At 39.0% G+C, this 17178-nt stretch overlaps 1 protein-coding gene across 4 annotated transcripts in view; it reads right to left on the bottom strand.

The window, feature by feature from the left end:
• Positions 1–367: 367 nt before the first annotated feature.
• Positions 368–17178, bottom strand: part of LOC122562122 (uncharacterized) — a 104659-nt gene continuing 87848 nt past the window's right edge. For 3 of the 4 annotated variants that reach the window (XR_006315227.2, XM_043714669.2, XM_043714671.2), the window contains one exon: positions 7210–7707. Coding sequence is in view for 2 of the 4 variants with exons in the window: in XM_043714671.2 (XP_043570606.1) it covers positions 7695–7707 (13 nt within the window). In the remaining 2 variants the exon portion in view is untranslated. Of the gene's footprint in view, positions 3577–7209; positions 7708–17178 lie in introns of those variants that run through there. The other variant, XM_043714667.2, reaches the window with a different exon arrangement.

The following is a 17178-nucleotide window of genomic DNA, read 5'->3' as shown; positions in this document are numbered from 1 at the left end:
CCAAATATTGGATCCCACAAAGTAGCAGGGCTGAAGCTACTTAGCTGAAGGATGGGCACATTGCTTGGTTCATTCACCTGTCCAGAGTCTGGTTGATGAGAAGGGGAGAAAATCAGCCAAAAATAATTCCAGACTAGTTACATCATTCCTCTGCTTCAATGGGGTATTTGTTAAAATGCACATTACACAAGTTGTACCGAAGCATGTTTATTTAACAGCTCAATTGTACTTCTAACCCCATTGTCAATAAACATGAGTTATTCACTTATCCACAGAAAATCATTACACCATCAGAATTAAACTTCACAAGGGTAACAAAGTTCAGGTAAACATCTCATCTTTCATATTAGCAGATAGTTTCAGAATGCCAATTTGATAGCCAACTTTATTAAAAAAAAATCTACAAATGAAACAAGTTGAATAAAAATTGAACATAGCTCTCCCTCCACCCTAGAGCTTACATTACAGTTCACCATTTTTATCCAAAACACCAATTTTCTTAGTCTTGTGGAATTTTAATGTACTGCAGGCCAAAGCACTTGCATGTTACAAGCAATTCGAAAATCTCAGTAATAGCATTGCCATCACCCTGATAGTTAGATCAACTTACAAATTTAACATCTTCAAATAATTTGCTTTTCATTTGTAGCGTTCATTGTTTAAAATAAGGGACCATCCATTTGATGAGAATTTACCCCACCACCTCCCAGACAGTTTTTAAGTCTCCAGAACAGTCTTAAGAATGGTGTAGAGTTAGTCATCAATATCTTAAAAGACAAATGGATAGATTCTTGACTGAGGGTAAAAGGCCCAGAGATGAGAAGAGAATGTGGAGTGTGTTAGCTCAGCCACGTTCACAATACATTGTGGAGAACGCAGCCTACTCCAGTTCCTAATTCATATGCTTGAACGTTCAATGAAATCATTTTCAATGAAATCTCCTCCTCTCCTTCCCCTCCCAGCCAATATCATCTCCACTTCCAGCATTCAGGAATCCCAGTGACATCTTGGTCAACAACCACATCACCTCCTGGCCCATCCCCCACAAACATCAGAGGCAAAACCTACCTTTTTACCTTCTCAACCTAGTGCTACAGCCATTTACATGCATTTATTTCAATTTAGCACACTATTTGTTACTTATGCTGCAATTTTTAATGACAAATGGGCAGAACAAATCAGTTCTAAAAGCACACTGGACCCAAAACATTAACTTTCAGTCCACAGATACTGCCAGACTTGAATTTTTCCAACAATGGTTTTCATTTCTCATTTCCAGTAGCCACTGTTTTGTTATATTTTATTGCAAACAGATAGGCTGATCCATTCAGTTGGCAAGTCTAATTTCAACTTTCTGGTCATATCTTTTGAATTCTGTCACATTCATTCTAACCTTGCATGTTCTCTGCCTCCTAAAACTGTTCCAATTAACCTCAAACAAGCTTGAAAAACAACATTAAATTTGGTATTTTAAAGCCATCTGGCCTGAACAGTTTCAAGTCAAACTTCCACTCCATTTCAGAGCCTCTGATCAATACTGGTATCGAAATTTACTCTTATCTTTTCATCAGTCCTGAGTTTTTTTTTTGCAGTTAGCCTTTTTAATAATTTAATCTTCTGTCTGACCTTCCACCTACCACCCCAAATTTCCCTTTTCATCCCAGTTTTAGAAACTGCATTTTAATTCCCCCAACCCAGATTGAATGAAAAGGTACTTGACGCGAAAACTAAACTTTCCACAGATGCTATCAAGTTTGCAAAGTTCTGGTCTTCTGTCTTTCTTTTTAAAAGATTGAAAATGAAATGGATCTGATACGTAAGAGTCATGGTTTGCAGAATTTTCATGTAAAATAAAAGGTTTCTGTTTTCAGGTAAGTAGCCTTCAACTGTGTACCATCTTAAAAAGAAATTTACAAGGGAAGCACAACAGATGAGAGTTTCAAAGCTCAGACTAGTCTCAACTTTAGAACCAGGACAAAGGTAACCAAATTAGGCAACGCACTTTATTTTCTGATTGCTGCAAATTATCAAAGTTGTCTTATCTTCAAAAGAGAACTCAAAAGAAACAAGATCTCATTTGAAATTTACAACTGAGCAATATTGTGAAATTTCTACATCCACAATAACAGCACTCATTTTAATGGTTAAAAAATTCTTGTATTTCTCTGTAGAGTCTTGTAAAAAGACTCAACACATAGCACTCTCGAATACAAAGTTTTCCAGTCTTGATGGACATCAGTTACATGGATAGATTGAAGCAGCTAGAGCTTATAGCCTGAGAGAAAGTGAGGGAAATTAGCAAGTATTAAGAGTTATAGGGTCCAGAGAAGACAAAGGAAACTATTGCAATTGGAGGAAAGATCAGAACAGATTTACAGGCAGTTTGCAAAAGAACACAAGAGGCAATGAGGTAAACACATCACAATTTGATATTTAAGTGTGCGGTCTTGCAATAGATCTTAACTAAAAAGAAATCTAAGCCTCAATAATGCAAGGAAGACAGTTCGGAGAGGACAGACAAATGGTCATTGCAAATTGTGTGAAGTGTGAGGAAAGAGTGCTACAATGAGGCCTGAATATTTCAACATTAGCAGTCCCATAAAATACTATCTTCCTGTCATTTATCGATATTTTGGTACTGATGCACTGGGAATGACGCACAGCTCAGACACTTCCATCCCAAAAGGAGTTGCAATAAAGTGTAACGTAAGCTTTCCCCATGAATGAGGAACAATAGAATTGTTTGTCTGATGTAGACTGACCCAGGACTTGTTGATAACTCAGTATTATGACCTGTCCCAAGATACTAAACCTTCAAAAATGGTAACAAGAACTCAAGCAGGATAGCATGGATGCTTCAGTGGCTGGTACTGCTACCCCAAGGTTAGAAACACAGGTTCAATCCCACCCTCAGGTGAGGGTGTGGAGTTGACACATTCTGCCAATGTCTGTTTGGGCTTCCTCCAGCTGCTCTGATTCCCTCCCATTGTCCCATGTGCAGATTAGGAGGATTGCCCATGGGAAGTGCAGGGTTACAGGGATAGAGGAGGGGGATGGGTCTGGGTGGGATGCTCTTCAGAAGGTTAGTGTGGACTAGATGGGCTGAATGACCTGCTTCCAAACATTTGAAATTTAGATTCTACTTGCACCCAAAAGATACCTCGGTCAAAGCTAAACTGTTAACACCTACACAATGAGTGGAAGAACAGAAGAGTTCAGCTCAAGATTTGGAGACATCGGATTAGGGAATAATTAAATTGACTAAAATTTGAACATTCAGCTTTACAAAAAGTCTTTGGTGATATTTCAAGAATGCCTTCAAGTGAAAAATTGTTAATTGTGGTGTTACTTTAACAAGTAGAATAGTTACTATCTCTAAACATTAGTAAACACAAAAATAAACCTTCTCTTCACAATGAAAGCCTTAATATTAAGCAACTATCAGGAGAACAAACAGCCACAATCTAAAGAGAATAAAGCTGGAGTTGTTCTTCCATGTCTTTTTCTGACATGTCACCAAAAGTCTCCTTTTCTTTCATTAACTTGAAGATGGCAGCCAGATGCTCTTGTTGGATCCTACAATGAAAAGCAAAAAAATGTACAATTCAGTGAGATACCAGTGCTTGAGGAATGATGCTTACCAAAACTGCATGAATGTTCCACTCACTTCATTATGAAGTCTTTGATGCTCAGATAACAACCACAATGAAACATTGTCTCCACATGCTCTGTATGGTTTTTAAAAGCCATTTCCACCTTATTTCATTGCATGTCAGCTTAGTACCATAAAACAGGCCTGTAATAAAAGGCAGCATGGGAAACTGAAGTTTGAGGATATTTGCAAGTCTGTTCACCCTTTTAAAATGCTAATTATTTCTGGCTGTAATGCACTTGCGCTAACATTTATCAGCCAAATTACCAAAGGGAGTCTGGCTCTAAACCAGAAAATCTCCCAATGTCAGCACAAAAACTAGTGCATGAAATTGAAGAAACTAACATCTTTCTCAAACAGGCATATCCAAATCAATTCATTGCAAAAGGTGTTGATTATAGTTGCACACCAACATTATTTGGTTTGTGCAACACAAACCAACAGGTAAAACTTGGATATTCTGTTTGTAGAAGAGCTCAGTTTTCAGGTATGCAGAAGTTGAACCAGTTTGTGCCATTCCAAAGTTTTGCTGTTTTTTTTAAAAAATGCAGCGAAGAGTGTAGCCATTCATGATGGATTCTACATGGAGGAAAAAGGCAAATACATAAATTGACTTGTTCTCTAATCTTGAGGATTAGAATGAAATATTGACAGAATATCAACAGGTTAGAGTTACTTTCAGCAATGGTTTCACCAAGAACCTCCATTTAGAAGTGATCTTTCAGGACTTACCAAAGCACTTTATAGCCAACTAAATACTTGTAAAGTGTATTGACTGCTGCAGTGAAGGAAATACAATAGCCAATTCAAACAAAGCAAGGTCCCACAAACTCTTGGGTGCTGTCCTGAAGTGTCAGCTAAGATTGTACACAAACCCATAGTGGGACTTATATCCTCAACACATCCCATGGGTAAATTGCATTCTGCTTTTATCCAAGTGGAACACAAGTGCAGAATACAGTTTATACTCCATTTACATTGATGAACATCTGGTATGGCAGTTTGTTAGTTGAAATTTTCAACTAAACATTCACAGCACCTTCTCATCCAACCTGACGTAATGATAATCACCAAATTCCAATCGCTCTCCTTTATAGCATTCAATGATATGAAAATGGCAAAAGTTCAGATTCGGCTTTGTTTGATCATGTACTTAACTATTTAATAAATTAAAACAATTATAAACAGAAGCGACCTCAAGAAAGCATAGCGGACCAGAGGGTAGGATTCCAGATAAAGGATTTCCCAATGAGGAATTTCTTCCTGGAGGTTGCAAATCTGGAGTTACTAACAAATCACCCTCTGTACTGATGATTCTTAGATGGAGGGAGATTTTGGTTTTTTTTTTGAAAAAGATATAGAATTGAAGGTTTATGGTGGGAGTGGGGAAGGCAGGAAAAATGGAGGAGGATCAGATCAGATATTCTCATTGAAATGATAGACACTTTGGTGGTTTGAATGACCTACTTAAGAAACGAGATCAACAATAATAGCTGTCAGATGGAACTTGGCATCGATAGGAATTACCATTAGCTTACTGCAATTCAAGCCCTGTTTGATAACTGCTTGGGACAAATTTACCACCCAAAATTTGAAATCCCTTCTTTTGACAAGGATTAATTTTCGTTTCACAACTAATTTAGGGAGAGTTCATCTTAGACTAGTTAGTTATTGTAACCATATATTAATGGAAGAGGACAGAATATCTAAAATGCGACTAAGTGCAAGGTGAATAGATGCAAGTTATTCCCCAATTTACATCCCACCTCACTGTAGCTGATCCAAATTACTCCTTCCTTGATTTCTTCCTTTTCCATCTAGAAGATGCAAAAACAATATGAAACTAATTATGTAGTGAACATAGTGGTTAGAATGTAGAGGTAATTCACAAACTATTGAAGTTGTTCAGGCATGTTATGAATGAGACTGCATTTTCCTAAAGGGGAAGCTAGCTAACAACTGGATAACTTCTGCAGGAGTTGCAGACACATGCAATGCCGGAAGCTATTTAACCTCCATATTGTGATGTTATAATTTTCAAATGATAACATTAAAGCTCATATAGAAGGTTATCTCCTTGGGGCTGATGTCAGATGGTTCCTTTAAATAATGGCCCTCTCCCTACATGAGGAGGAAGGGAATTTTGACAATTCCCAATACAGAAACAATTTAATTTGAGAATACAAGTCAAATTTAAATTTCTATTTGCTCTTGTAAACATCTAGCACATCTTTCATTAATTCCAGGTCAATTGCATTGCAGCTCAAAAAACAATTGAGTTTTCCCTCAGAACACTAGCACTGAGCATGTTTTTAGCAACTTTGCTTTTTGTATTTTCCTAAAGTTTATTAAATAGTTTTCCATATGCCAACCCCTTTTTACCCTGTGGTATTAATACCATTGTTGTGGTTCTGTCCGCCAAGCTGGAAATTTTTGTTGCAAACGTTTCGTCCCCTGTCTAGGTGACATCCTCAGTGCTTGGGAGCCTCCTGTGAAGCGCTTTTGTGGTGTTTCCTCCAGCATTTATAGTGGCCTGTCCCTGCCGCTTCCGGTTGTCAGTTTCAGCTGCCCACTGTAGTGGCTGGTATATTGGGTCCAGGTCGATGTGTGTTTGTTGATGGAGTTTGTGGATGAGTGCCATGCTTCTAGGAATTCCCTGGCTGTTCTTGGTTTGGCTTGCCTTATAATGGTAGTGTTGTCCCAGTCGAATTCAGGTTGCTTGCCGTCTGCGTGTGTGGTTATTAAGGATAGCTGGTCGTGTCGTTTCGTGGCTAGTTGATGTTCATGGATGCGGATTGTTAGCTGTCTTCCTGTTTGTCCTATATAGCATTTTGTGCAGTCCTGGACCCAATATACCGGCCACTACAGCAGACAGCTGAAACTGACAACCGTAAGTGGCAGGGACAGGCCACTATAAATGCCGGAGGAAACACCACAGAAGTGCTTCACAGGAGGCTCCCAAGCACTGAGGATGTCACCTAGACAGGGGACGAAATGTTTGCAACAAAAATTTCCAGTTCGGCGAACAGAACCACAACAACGAGCACCTGAGCTACAAATCTTCTCCCAAACTTTGTATTAATACCATATTTATAGATACTAACTGCATGCTGGAATCGATTCCACAGGTGCTCAACCAGTCATTCTCCACATGAAGCATCAGGTAGCAGCCATCTGCACTTAATTCTGTCCATACTGAGACCCCCCTCCAGCAACACGAGGTGGATTAGAAGAGTCTGTTCAATTCCCTCCATCTTGAGTTATGCTTGACAAAGATCAGACTAGTTGACTCCCTACACAAACTGTCGCTGCTTTATGGAAGTTTAGGATACACTTCAAGTCACCTTTATTATTTCAAAAGCACTTCCATCTACCAACCATGACAGGTAGGCATGGGAATAACAATCACCTCAAAAATGCGACTTTTAAACTACCTACTCTAACTTGGATAAAGAATTATCTGAACTGTAAAAAAATCTATTACAAGGTGAAGTGTATATTATTAGGAAGGAAAAGAACCTGGTGTTGCTTTTTAAAAAAAGTGAACCACCACATGATTCTGGTAACTGAGACTTTATTGAACATTGTCAAAGGGTAGAGACATATGTAATAGATAAAGCAAATGTTGCCATTTCAAAATTACAAATCCATCTTTAACTAAAACATCCCCAGAAATAGTTAATACACTACAATCCTGTTAACACATTCTGCTTTAAGGCTTAAACAAACCAAACAATTTGCATTGTTGAAAGAAACAAAATGGTGGTCTTGCATTAGTTACACAAAGATATACAGTTTGCTGTGCACTAACTTTAACATGGTGTTTGATACTCTACAATGTAGCTCTTAACTGAAAAGTACAGTGAATTAAGTGACTAAAATAAATGTATACTATTGTATGAGATTCTAATGCAACATCTATTACAGAATCTTCAACAGCGCCTCCCTATGAGGATAAACTTGGGTTTTTTGGCTTGACATCTGACAAAATTCAAGCCCCCAGCCACTCAATTCCTTCACGTGCATGAAAGGCTCGCCGGTTCTACTCATCCGCTCTGTGAAGAGAAAAGTGCCTATATTAAAAATTAAACAGAACAGCAAGCTATACAATTGTTTCCTGTTCAATTTTGAAGAAATTCATCAATTCTAATACACGTGAAATCCAAAAGTAAAGACTCAACGCATTAAAAAAGGATCATATATTTCAAATAGCAGTGTTGTCCTAATCTTAAGCATCGCTTCTAGGCAAGATACTGTAGGGTAGATAATTCATTAGACATGTGATTGCAGAGAATTAGCAATCTCCTTGCCTCACTAAACAACTAGAGGGTAAACATGGTCAACCTATTCAAATGGAAGGACAAAAACCTAGTCTTTGGGTAGTACCCATACCTAGAGATGTATCCTGAATAAGTTTGTTTTATCCAATATTTGAATTGAACTATAACCTCCCTCTATGCTTTACTCAGCAAAACACTCAGCCTTTAACTGCTACTCAATTACCTGGTGATCCAGTTTAAATTAATTTTGCTGCATGGTTAGACCATGTGAACCTATACGATGAGACCTGCATAAGGGCATTATTTTCTAACCAAACTTGTAAATGCCATAACTAAAGCAGTCATTAAATACTCCTTTTACAGTAACTAGGTTCTCACTCATGCATGGATAGCAGAACTCTGGTGGGAATCCGAAGGCAATTTCACTTTTTAAAAGCAGACTAAACATTCTAACCGATTTGAAGAAAATTCACTACTTCCTCACCAGCAATGAGGGACAGCAAATGAATGCTGACCAAGTGATGCCATATCCTGTTAAAGCGCTTTCAACTTTCATCAACTTATTTGTGGGATGCAAGTTACTGGCTAGACAGAATATTTTGCCCCTCCCTAGCTACACTTGAGAAGGCAGAGTTAAGCTGTTTTCTTGAACCACTGCAATCCACATGCTGTAGTTAGACCTGCAAGGCCATTAGGGAAGCAATGCCAGGACTTTGACAAAGTGATATTTCCAAATCAGATGGGGAGTGGCTTGGAGGAGAACTTGCAGGTGGTGTTCCCAAGTATCTGCTGTCCTTTTTCTTCAAAATGGAAGTGGTCATGGGTTTTAACACATGTTAAGGACTTGTGATTACTACACAAATTGAAATTAAAGTATTGATTTTGCCTTTATTCTTGCAGACCAAGCATACATTTGAAATGGTCAACTAAAAGTGGATTAGTTCAATAGTGAGTGGTTTACACCTCCGTTTAGCCTAAATGAAAAAGAGAAGAAATTTGGGTTTCCACCTTACCCTTAGAAATTAGGTCTTGAAGATCAATAAAACTTGATACATAATCTGTTATTTGAAAGGTGCGCTACAGAATTAATTTCTGATCTTCACCAGAATGTATTTTGGGTTGATAGTGGTCTTTTTTAGTAATGCAAATAGGGGAACAATTTGCATATAACTGGCTTCCTAAGCAATAAGATTTGAAAGGCAATATAAAAAGTGATGAACTTCAGGAATGTTTTGCAAGTGTATCTATACATAGTTACCACAGGATAATCCACAGTACAATTATACTGACCAACATATCATTAACAATACCAAGTTAGAGTCAAATGAGATTTTTGGAAATATTGAAACCCTGTGGTAGAAGTACTAACCACAAATGACTGGAACTGCTCCAAAACAAAGACTCCCCAAAGTTACTATTCTAGGAACGCAACATAGGAAGGTGGAACAAGTTAAATCAAAAAGGGCATCACGCTTGTTTAAGAAAAATGTTTGAATGGAAGATATCCCCATCTAGTTTTGGCTTCAAAAGCATTTCAATCAAATGCCTTTGGCCATTAAAATACTTCATTGTTTTGGAATACCTCTATCAATCTGATATGGATAGAAGGAATACTCTGACTGGAAACTGGAATTTTGTACCTTTGTTAACAAAGGCCTCAAAGTGGCCGATATCAGAACAGATTTATTATGAGATCAGCCAAACTAGCATACACTAGCCTCCAAAAACATTGTCCACTATTTCTCAGTAATCCAAAAGCAACTTCATTTATAAAGTCAATGTTCAGAAAAGGACAACTTTCCCACAAACACTAATCGTTATATTTAAAGTTACATATCCATTAGCAATTCCCAACTTGTTGGTTCTCTCAGGAGGTCAACATTAACATTTGTGGAACGCTTCCACAAAGCCTGGGCAATGAATGTATCTTTCCAGAGGATTCCCTCAATATACAATTATCAAGATTATATTAAAGGAAAGTAGTATTCTCCATGAGAATTGCTATTTGCTTTCCCTTTGTTATGGGTTAGGCTAAGAATTTACATAAAATGACCATAATCCTGATGTTAAGGAAAAACAGCAAATGCAGAAGATATATCAAAATCAAAACCTAGAACTTACCAGGAGATTCTTTGCATCCTGGAAAGTATGCATCAAGCCAAGGAAAGGTGAGAGCAGCAAAATAATGTGGACAAACATGCGGGAAGATACTGGCATTGTGCAGTAGAGGAAGGAAAAGCCAGCTGAGGAAAATCAAGTAAACTGTGTCCCAATCGTTAAGTCCAGTTAGTAAAGCTTTAAACAAGAATTGTGAATCCACTTTTACACACAGCTCCTAAAGTTGTATCGTACTCTATTAACTACAGTGCTTTTGGCATGTCCAGAGGTCATTGGTAGTGCTGTACAAAGTCTTTTTCCTCACTTTTGAGCAATGGTTCATCCACTAACAGAGGTCATTTGTATATTGATTAGGAGAATCAAAGGTTAGGGCTCATGGTGTGGTGGTATTGCCCCTTTGAGCTGCCCCAGAAGAAAAATTTATTTTTGGGGCAGGGGTGCAGTTCTTGTTTGCAGGGGCTCCTTTAACCAATCTCACCAACTTCAATTAGGTGATGCAATCACTGTCAGTACCTTCACCCTCCCTCAATTAAGACAAGTATTGGAGTCTCAAGCAACATTAAAATTAATCAATACATGCATCATTCCATTAAAGCTTAAATACACAGCATTGGAACTATTAACACAGGAACAAAAGAATAGGAACAGACCAGTCCCTTGAACCTGTTCCAGGGTGGGGGTGGGGGTGGGGGTGGGATGGTTCTGGCTGTGATACCAGTGGGGGAAAAAAAAAGTGGTTGCTTTTTCAAGCTCCAAAAAGTCCTGTAGCAGCTGCAGTCATCCAGCCAGGAAAAATTTATTACACTCCTGACAAGTGCCTTCTAAAAAGGTGGCTAGGCTTTGGGAAGTCAGGCAGCAATTCACATTGCAGGTTTGAACCTTTTGTTCCTATTAGTAATATGGCTAGTTCAGTTTCAAAAGGAAGGGTCAATTAGCTCAGATGGTTGGATGACTGGTTTGCAGAACATAACCCCACAAAAACAGCATCAGCTGAAGTTACAATGAAGGGCTCTCCTTAACCTCTCACCTGAGGCAGAGACCCTCAGGTTAAACTGTGACCAGCTATGCCCAATGAATACAGCACTATGGCCAAATTTAAATTGGCATCTGAAGAACAATTTGCTTTAAAAAAGTGCCCAACAGCCTGTACTCAGAAGATACACTCTCCATTGGTCGTTTTGTATCCAGTCATACCTTCCTGACATTGATTGCGTTCAGGATACCTCCAGCATCAGTATTAGCTGCAGGCCAAGAAGAAATGTTAGGGCCTCCTCTTCTGTCTTCCATCCCTCAAGCCTGCTTCACCATTGAATAGATCAGACAGATTTCATTCGGTCACATGCCTACTACCCTAACAAATGGGTTAAGGAGGTCAAGAACACACTCACTTTCACCTAATTCCTGAAAAGATTGCCTGTGCATTCATTTTCAAAACAGCTTTAGATATGACCAACTCAAGGGTTGAATGACTAAGTATCATAAGCCTAGATTGAAAAAGTTAAAATCGAATTACGTCCATGCCTTTTGCCATCTAATGATTACAGGACATTTTGCTGTAACGCAATTGACAGAATAGGAATACTTTCTAAAGTGCTAACTTTAAAATGTGCATTGGCTGTGACATGATTAAATCTCCAACATTAAACATTGCTTCTAAAGCTGGATTTTATAACAGGGTTGCACAAGAATGCAACCATCACGTTATGGAACGACCTGTAATCAAAATATCAAAAGTTTTGATACAAAACCTCACGTAAACACCAAGTAGATGCTCAGCTCACCAAGGAGAGCCGCAGTTTCAACATGCCCCATACTTAAGTTAGATCAGATGGTAAATAACTGTAAAAATATTACAATGAACACTTGTCAAATTCCATGTGTCCAAAGCTTTGAGAGCTCTCCTAGGCTCATTGTAATGTGAATATTTGTGGACATGTTCAAGTCCAGGATTTCTGACAAGCCTGGACTTTTATTCCTGCACTATAAGCTTTTAATTTTGCAGTGACACCAGCAATTCCTTCCACCTCGGTACACAAAAGCATCACATGGAATGTAGTTTGCCCTTCATATTTTGACTACTTTGTGTCCTGAAGCTCCCAATATTGTGACAGGCAAGCTCAAAACTGTTGATAAACATCTCACACCGTAGCATGCTGCCTCGGAAGAAATTGATGCCTAATTACCGAGTTAAGGGCTTTCTAACACTCCAAACATTTAGTGAGCTCCTGAGGCAGCTTTTAGTAGAAATGCTCAACACAAAATGTAACAGCACTTAAAAGTTATCTTAATTTAATCTAATGACTGCAACCATGCTACCTTTATTGGGCATATGCTATCGTTTACTGAAGGTGAAAGGAAACAGTTTGCACACAATTAGTGGAAATGTTTTTACAAAATCAGAGTCTAAGTTTGAAAAGGAAATGGGTCAAATAAGGTTGAGCAATTTAATTGCAGGAATTAAACAGTGGCCTTCAAATATTCAATCTTTTGCTGCACTAAGTGGGCAGATTTAGAGAGAACCTAACCTTCTTAGTAACCAACCCTGCAATAAAGTTGATCAATATTGTTGAAAATAAATTAAGAGTTTGATGATATCACTACATTGGCTGGACCACTGCATATGAACATGCAATTCATTTAGTACTTCAGCTGAATCTAATGAAAAACTGACATTTTAGTCACCACAATGAAAGGATATTCTTACATATATAGAATATTGAACAGCTTTGGCCATACCATACAACCTCCCCTGAAGGTCAGCTAAAAAACCTTAACTGAATTGATGTAATTTGCTTTCTCCTCCTTTGCTCTCCATCCACTCTTTCAAACTAACCCACCACAAGTGTGAGTGCTTAGTCTACTGGTCATATCTTCCAGTGCAAAAGATGTTGTCATTGGATCTAAACCCAACATAAGAACTTGCGCTTGTCTGTTACTCCTGTAACATCAATGTCTGCCACTTGGAACAAAGCAGTTCAAAATTCACCAAACTCAGACGCAGCTGATGGAAGTTGAAAATACAATATAAAAACCAGAAAAAAGGAGCTTTCAGTACCACAGTACCCACTCCGACTAAGAACAGTTAGCAGTTTCAAGAAAAGACCATCTCCAGAAGATCAACCAACTTGCAAAGGCCATGCACTACTTTCAGACAATTAAGAACAAAATAATTTTTACACTTGTGAACTTTACCCTTTCAATTCTACCTTCTGGCTACTTGGTCATGGTGGGGGTATGGAAGGATTGTGCAATGAGAGACAACATAATACTAAAATCATGTCTATACTTAGTTTTATATTTGATAATGAACTTATAACTTGTTAACTCGAGATCTCATTTCTTCAGCATTACACAAATATCCAAAAGAATTAAGCACTTAAACCTCAGGTGCGGAGAAAAGGTATTATTCACTCTACTTGGTTCTAACAGTGAACTATACCAATTGCCACCAGTCAAAACCAAAATTATCCTGAAGAGCCACAGTTACTTTTGACAGTCACATGCAGAAACCTTCACTTCCATATTGTGAGAGACGATTTCGGTACAAATAGTTAAGATGTGCATGACCTCAGAGTCTAAGGGGAATAGAGCCGTGGGGGTAGGGTAAAACATGCTTCTCTATAATAAAGGACGAGACAGAGTAGAAAAACAAGTCCTTGATTGATAAGACCACTAACTCTGACAGAGAAGAATAAGTCCTTGACTGATAAGACTGCAGGCTAGAAAAACAACTAGGGAGACATATACTGCAGACTTTGTGATAAGGGTCCAGAGTGGAAAAATAATGAATGTTCAGAATGTGAACCTCGTGACTCTTTAGAGCTATAGAAGGGAGGAGCTTGAACTGTATTTAATCGAAAACTTTGTTAGCCTGGCGCGCTTTTTCTCAGAAGAGTGCCCAACTCTGCAGACTTGCTAATAAAACTTTGTTTTCCTGAATTTGTCTAGAGCGATTATTGAGAAGCGATTTTCATTTCTAACACATATCTTAAGATATCTCCCCACAGATAAGTAACATTTAACAAATGTAGCAGATTGTTGTTATTCCAATGTTGTCTACATTAGAACAGTTAACTCCTGAAAGCATGCGAAGTGCACTGGAAACTTCCTTAGCACCAGCTTTTCAAATTTTTAAAAAACTATGTTGACATAACTGTAGGCAAAACTTTGTCCTAAAACAATGTCCACAAAGAACATTCCCATCTTCACCAAACTTCTAATTACAACAATTCATTGCTCAGCACAAAACAGGGTGGTCATGACAGGAAGATGGTGTTAGGTCATTCACTCGATTGCAGACATGAGGATCTAACCATGTTAACATATCAAAACTGCAGTGAGATGTATTTGACTTTACTATACAGAAAATTTTAGAATACAGTATTAATATTTCCAGAGAGGAGAATTCCATTTTTTATAGGGATAAAAAACTCAATTTATTGTATTGTTTCAGAATTCCATGCAGACCTGCAGATTGAATATAAGCAAGGACATGGAAACCAAGTGGACCTGATAGTTTGAATTATTTGGCAAGTCATTCCTTCCTATTAACCCAACATTGAGAAAATGCCCTAATCTGTACTTACTATTTAGAAACACTGACAATTAAGCTTCAAGTCATCTTTTGAAATCAAGATCAAAGCACGTGCATGCAAAAAAGTGCATGTAAGCAAGCAAAAAAAAACATGATCAAGCATTTGCCAGGATAAGAACCACACCAATCCTTAAGGAAAGGGAAAAAAACATTGAACATAACTACAAACTAATTATTGCCTACTCAAGTAGTTAGATTCCAACACAAATTCACGACTACATTTTCAAGGGCATTGCAATAACAAGTGTTTTAAAACTTGGCTCCGGAATTCAAATGAGACACTGTTACAGGAAAGCAACAGATTCCAGATTTGAAAGGAAACCAATTTTCCCTAAATGAGAATTAAAAAAAAACAGGAAGATTAATTGGTTTAAACTTGAGAATGCTTTTTGCATATATATGTTAACTTACAGTACACAGGTGCTGGGTGCCCTCTACTGCTTTGCTAAGGTGCTACTGATCTCTATGGCTTTGAAATGGATATACAACTAGTGCCCTCAAGTGGAAAGAACAAAAATACCCAAGATTGGCTACATGCACATATCAATTTTGTTTTCTTAAAAAAGTGTGCAAGTGTTCCAAATTTGAACTCAGACAAAAGAAAACTATCAATTTAGTAATCGGTTTCAAAGTAGTTAGTTTACCAACTCAGCAAACCTTAGGACGGACTGCTTAATTCATGTAACAATGAAGGGAGATCAACCACTGTTCTAAATGCTGGAAGAGAAAAGCAGGAAGAGGAAGACAAATGCACAGATCATTACAGACTGCCACGTGAAATAGCTCTGACTAAAATGCTCCTCCACAATTATCTTGTCTCCCCATACAACCATATTCCATAACCAGATCACTGTTCGCAGGCAAGTTTTACCTATACTGACCCTATAATCTCACTTAGACTTCATTTGACCATATCCTTTCCATCTGCTTTAAGGCCTTTAGGTGAATAGGTATTTGGTCACCACTATATCCCTTTAGATTACAGCCCTGTGAAATTTGTTTTCATTGAATGCCTTAAATAGTGGCAGCAAAAACTCCCATTTTGTATTTGCACCTTGAGGGGTACCTGGAATGGGCTTCAATGACTCAGATTGAGAGCAACATTTACCATTTAGATGTTTTAGAGTTGCTGTTGCTGGGAAAACAGGTCAGGCAGATTCCAAGCAGCAGAAGAATTAACATTTCAGGCATAAGTCCTTCATCAGGAATGAGGCTTGTGGGCCAGGGCTGAGAGATGTGGGGGGGGGGGGGGGGTGGGGGGGGGGGGGGAGAGAAGGTAGCTGAGAAAGCAATAGAAGAGGGAGAAGTCGATAGGTCAGGGTGAGTGATGGACAGGTCAGGAGGGCAGTGCCGAGTTGGCGGCTTTGGAACTGGGATAATGTAGGGGAGATGGGAAGTGAGGAAGCTGTTGAAATCCACATTTATCCCATGTGGTTGCAGAGTCCCAAGGCAGAACATGAGGTGTTCTTCATCCCAGGGGTCAGGTTAGTTTGATGGTAGAGGCGGCCCACGACCTGCATGCCCTTGACAGAGTGGGAGGAGCACTTGAAGTGAAGTGTTCAGTTGGTAAAGGGGGAGAAAGAGGGGAAAGAGTTGGTAGGTGCCCCAGAGATGTCCTGAGATGATCCGGAAGGAGGCCATCTGGGACGGAGGCGAATTGATCATCCTGGGAACACATGGAGAAATTGGGAATAAGGAATGGCATTTTTACAGGAATTAGGGTGGGAGCATGTACAGTCTAGGTAGCTGTGAGCTTATGGTAGATGTCTGTGGTTAATCAGGTCACTGGAGACAGTTATGGAGAGGTCCAGGAAAGGGAGGAAGGTGTCTGAAATAGTCTGTGAATTTGAGGTCAGGGTGGAAGGGGTTGGTAAAATTGATGAACTGTTCAGCCTCATGGGAGCACACAACCACACGATAAGTGTGGATTTCAACAGCTTCCTCATTTCCCCTCCCCCACATTATCCCAGTCCCAAGCCTCCAACTTGGCACTACCCTCCGGACCTATCCATCACTCTTTTTCCTCCCCCCCCCAATCACAATCTCCCTCTTCATCCACCTATCCCTTTCTCAGCTACCTTCCCCCTTGACACCACTCCTCCCATTTGTCTCAGTCCCTGGCCCACAAGTCTCATTCTGATGAAGGGCTTTTGCCCGAAACATCGATTCTCCTGCTTGACCTGTGTGCTTTTCCAGCAACACACACTTGACTGATCACCAGCATCTGCAGTCCTATCTCCTTTAGATGTTTCATGCATATATATTCCTGTGATGAAATAGTCCACCCACTTAAGTCAAGCTTTTGTCTTGTGGAGAGTTCATATAATAGACAGTGACTACAGGTTGATCCTGCAGGGATAAGGAGTCATCAATATGCACAGTAACCTCTAGGCAACTACCCAAATGGATTCAGTGCTGTAGCTGAACAAGATCTAGCAGTCTTAAATCTCTAGTTATTCCTGCTGCTTGCCCAGAGGTGGTGAAAAGAGTATCAGAGGGATGTGGCAGTTGATTTAGATTAGACATTTGTACTC

The sequence above is a fragment of the Chiloscyllium plagiosum genome, unplaced genomic scaffold, assembly GCF_037043375.1.
Source record: "Chiloscyllium plagiosum isolate Xiang-an unplaced genomic scaffold, Cpla_swu_hap1 HiC_scaffold_25, whole genome shotgun sequence".
Lineage (NCBI taxonomy): Eukaryota > Metazoa > Chordata > Chondrichthyes > Orectolobiformes > Hemiscylliidae > Chiloscyllium > Chiloscyllium plagiosum.
This window is presented reverse-complemented; position numbering and strand designations above follow the sequence as displayed.